At 36.6% G+C, this 4,126-nt stretch overlaps 1 protein-coding gene across 1 annotated transcript in view; it reads right to left on the reverse strand.

Moving 5' to 3' along the window:
• Positions 1-3,604, reverse strand: part of LOC118342053 (vomeronasal type-2 receptor 1-like) — a 15,791-nt gene extending 12,187 nt beyond the window's left edge. Inside the window, exons 1-5 of the mRNA XM_035680480.1 lie at positions 3,465-3,604; positions 3,015-3,339; positions 2,121-2,408; positions 916-1,467; positions 590-811 (exon numbers count right to left, since the gene is read on the reverse strand). Coding sequence (XP_035536373.1) covers positions 590-811; positions 916-1,467; positions 2,121-2,408; positions 3,015-3,339; positions 3,465-3,475 — 1,398 coding nt within the window. The 5' untranslated portion in view covers positions 3,476-3,604. The remainder of the gene's footprint in view (positions 1-589; positions 812-915; positions 1,468-2,120; positions 2,409-3,014; positions 3,340-3,464) is intronic.
• Between the last annotated feature and the right edge of the window lie 522 nt (positions 3,605-4,126).

A 4,126-nucleotide genomic window follows, 5' to 3' on the forward strand; every position in this document is an offset into this window, starting at 1 on the left:
CAAAGTTCAGCCACTCAGAAACACACAATGAGTTCATCAATATTCACCAAACCACTCTGTTTTTTTTTTCTGTCTCTGGTTTCTACAGAAATAGACTAAAAGTATGCAAACCAAACTCAGCTTGATCAATGAAACCTGTGTTACAACTACAACAGAATTCTGTGGACTACCGATTATTGTGATGATTAAATGGCAGAATTTTGAGGGAGTAACAGTGCTTTAATAATAATTAGATAAATAATTAATTTTGACACCAGAGGATCAACAGATAACTGATGCACATGCCTGTGTCAGATATACCATCATTGTTAACATATATATATGTGTATATATAAGTCTTTTTAGAGCTGTAATCTGTTCTTATTATGGGTAGTTAATGGGGTTTATGTTGGCAACATTCATATGTAATTGATTTTAGATTGAGTATGTTATATTTGAAGATGACATTTTATTTTGCTTGTTTAACAATACAAACAAATTAAAGTATATTTCGCACTAATGGAAAAAACTTAGCTGATGTGTTGATCAACAGTACATAGAACAGTGTGAGAGGTGAAAATGATCTCAAGCCTGTTTGCAGATAACACACCTGCTTCCCAACAGGCCACTGAATCACTGAGTCATTTATGACCAGGCTGCGTCCAGCAGGCGATGAGGCGTCATAGAAACCTACTTTTTCCAAATGTAGTGAGCCGTCAGGCCTCCTTTGCCAGTTCAAGAGATCATAATAAGCAATGGGGTCACCGTTTTGATCAAAGCTGACTTTCTCCCCGAGTGCAGAAAAATTTGCATGTTTCATGTAGTGAATTAGCTGAGGGGGGAGAAAAACAGGTGGTTTTTAAAAACTATGGTGGACTTGACTTTTTTCTCACTGTTTAGTTTTTTTTTAGAAAATGACATTAGACCTAGTCTCACCTGCCAAGGTTTAAAATTCTTTGGGTCTGCACAGGTGCCATTAGAGAAAGGCCCCTGTCCAACTATGCAATTATTCATATTATGCAATGCATGGGCCACCAGATACACAGCCTTGTAGACATTATAAGACACTCTTAGCTGTGTCACATCAGAATAAGGAGAGTAAACATTGCTTAAATCCTCCGTCCCTTTACATGGCAATCTGTCGATGTAGTTGTTATCTCCATGAGAGTGGCTGTTCACTGACCCATTCAATCGACAGTTAAACGTCTCTTCCCAAAATTCTGCCAAGAAAGCTGATTCATGAATATTGGATGGTCTGAGACTAGTGAGGTGTTGTTGAAGGCCTGGAATCACATCAGCTCTTTGGATGGCAAATCCCAGTGTTCCTGTCAGGAGATCTCCAAACTTTTCCCAAAGCGATTTGGCAGTGGCCCAAGCTTCACTGGCGATCCACTGCAGACCGGTTATATTCCGACGTCGGATCTCTTTCAGAATACCTTTCATCTCTGAGTCACTGCAGAAGTTGATGATAACCTTTGAGGATGCCATCTAAACAGTAAAAATGTAGAATAGTTCATATTTAATTGACTTAAAACAGTTTTAAAAACTTTGATGAAGTGATGGTGTGTTGGGCCTCCTCTACTTTATATGAAATTTGATTTACATTCAGGCATCTATAATAATTATAACACTTTGAAATACTGCATAGTGCATACTAATAAAATATATATTAACAGGACATATTTACAGGGTATGGTAATTTCTCAGGACATAATTTCTAGTGTTGCAATACTAAACCTAATAACATAACAATTTTAAATTGTATTATTCTAAAAATGTAAACCTTCTTTAATTCAAAGTATTTGCATGCATTTTCGTTATACCTTGAAGTATTTTGGGGTGTCTGTGATTTTTAGATGAAAGGGAGAATTAATACAATGCAATGAGCAAAACAAATATTAATAATTTTTGGTCCCATTTTTGATTATTTTCTTAGACTTATGAAAGAGACCAAAAGACCAATTTAATTAAAATGTGTTAATGGAAACTATGTCCTTTGCCTTTCTGTTCAGTATCACAATGGAACACCTCAAATACTGACCTCAAATGACTGTGGAGTTTAAACAACCTCTTTTATTTATTGTAGGTCTTTGTTGTCTACCTGCAGTATGTATGAAAATGTCATATTGACCATTAGGTACCTGAATTACATCCAGAAGCTCATCTAGAGCCTGCTGACTCAGGACTACAGGGTAGAAATGAATGTAGGCAGCACACACACCATACTGCACTGACTCCTCCAGGAAGAGTTGGATGGCAAAGCGAGCATAATCAGATTCCAGACCAATGACTCCCACCCAGGTCCAGCCAAAATAACTAACCAGCCGGGCCAGGGCTCTGACCTGGAAGGCATCACTAGGCATGGTTCGCATGAATGTGGGGAACTCCCTTTGGTTACTCAGACAGCTGCAGGATGCGAAATAGCTCACCTGGTATAATAGCAAACAATAGTTAACCTTCTGCAAAATTTGGTTCATTGAAAAGGCTGTAAACGAGCATCAAATTTCACCAGACAATACTGTTGTCTTTACAAACATTCAATGGAGCAGAATTTTCCATGTACTTTACATAAAAAGCTAACTAAATTGTAAAAATGGAAGTTGATTTAATACTGATTTTGCTATGTGTGTTATAATATTTTATGTTAAAAGTTCTGAAAATATAATTTTGTCATTTTTACGCCATAAGTATGAACCTGGTACATTTTCAAACAAATCACTGTATACTTGAGTCCAATCAACAGCATCAATTAAATATTTAGTATTGAATCTCTATCCAGTGAAAACCATTTACCAGTACATTTTTCAAATGAATTAAAGGATTAATTGTGGTTGAGTCTTGAACTAACTAATTGGATAATCAGAACAATGCATTATCAGAAAGCTGAAATGGGGCTGTCCTTTTCAAGAAACAATTTGTAACTCTGTTTCAATAATATGAAGAAATTGTAAAAAACATTATTTTATTGATTTAACGTGCCAAACACATATTAAGATTATCACAACAAAAGTGGTCAGACAATCAGCCAATCTCACCAGGGGGATATGGAAAGAACCCAGGCTTCTCAGCAGAGCCATAGACACCCCAGAGGCAGCATCTCCTATGATTACTGGGGAGACAATACTTTGTACAGCAGCACAACTTAAATTTAAATCATTTTTACTTTGTGGACCTCTGGAGTCTCTCTCTGGCTGGCCGTTCACCAACAGCAAAGATGCTCTCAGAGATACCGGTATGTCATCACAGCTGTCACGAATGTGGAAACCCAGCTTGAGCTGTGGCAGCAGGTCACTGCGCTGGTTGATCTCTCCAATTGCAAAAGTCATGGTTTGCATCCAGCGCAAGGCACGAGAGCTGAAACTGTGCAGAAGTGAAAAGCAGTTCATCATACACCACAAATATATACATATTAAATTACCATGAACACAAATTCAATAAAAGGAAAACATTGTACTACAATCAAACACATTATAGTAGTCACTTACTATTTATACATATAAGCTGCTGGTTTAGTTTTGTATGTTGGAAGAGAAGACACAGGGCTGTAGTGTAGAGGGAATAAACCACCTATAACTACATCTCCATCTTCATACAGACTGTTTTTCTCCTCTTCCCCCAAGAAAACACAATTATTCAGAGCAGCAGCTGAGCCAGCTTTGCTCCAAATGAGAGACAGAAACACAAGAAGCTTTGCAGCCAGCATTGCCATTGCTGGCCCAGGTTTTAGTAAAGCCCCAGATCAGTAATGTTAAATATTTTAACGGCTAAATATATGACAGTAGTTGTCCTTTCTGGCCACATACAAAGAATAATGGTAGTTTAGGACACAGCCTTTTATATACTGTAGTTAAGACACATAATGCTGAAGGGACCGCCCAGATACAACAGATGTGACATCATTACAAGTAACACCTTATGTGTTTGGGGTAGGGTGAATATACATTACTTTAAATGAAAAAGAAAAATATCTATCTAGATCTATATTATAGATATTCTAGATTATTAAAGGTCATTGTCAGCTCATGTTATTAAAACATTGTAAAAATAAGATAAGATAAGATATACCTTTATTAGGAGAAATTCAAGAATTTGAATTTGAAATGGGAATCTAAGACATAATAATAATAATAATAATAATAAACATACA

This window comes from Morone saxatilis, unplaced genomic scaffold (genome assembly GCF_004916995.1).
Source record: "Morone saxatilis isolate NCDOM2014 unplaced genomic scaffold, NCSU_SB_2.0 Contig8, whole genome shotgun sequence".
NCBI lineage: Eukaryota > Metazoa > Chordata > Actinopteri > Moronidae > Morone > Morone saxatilis.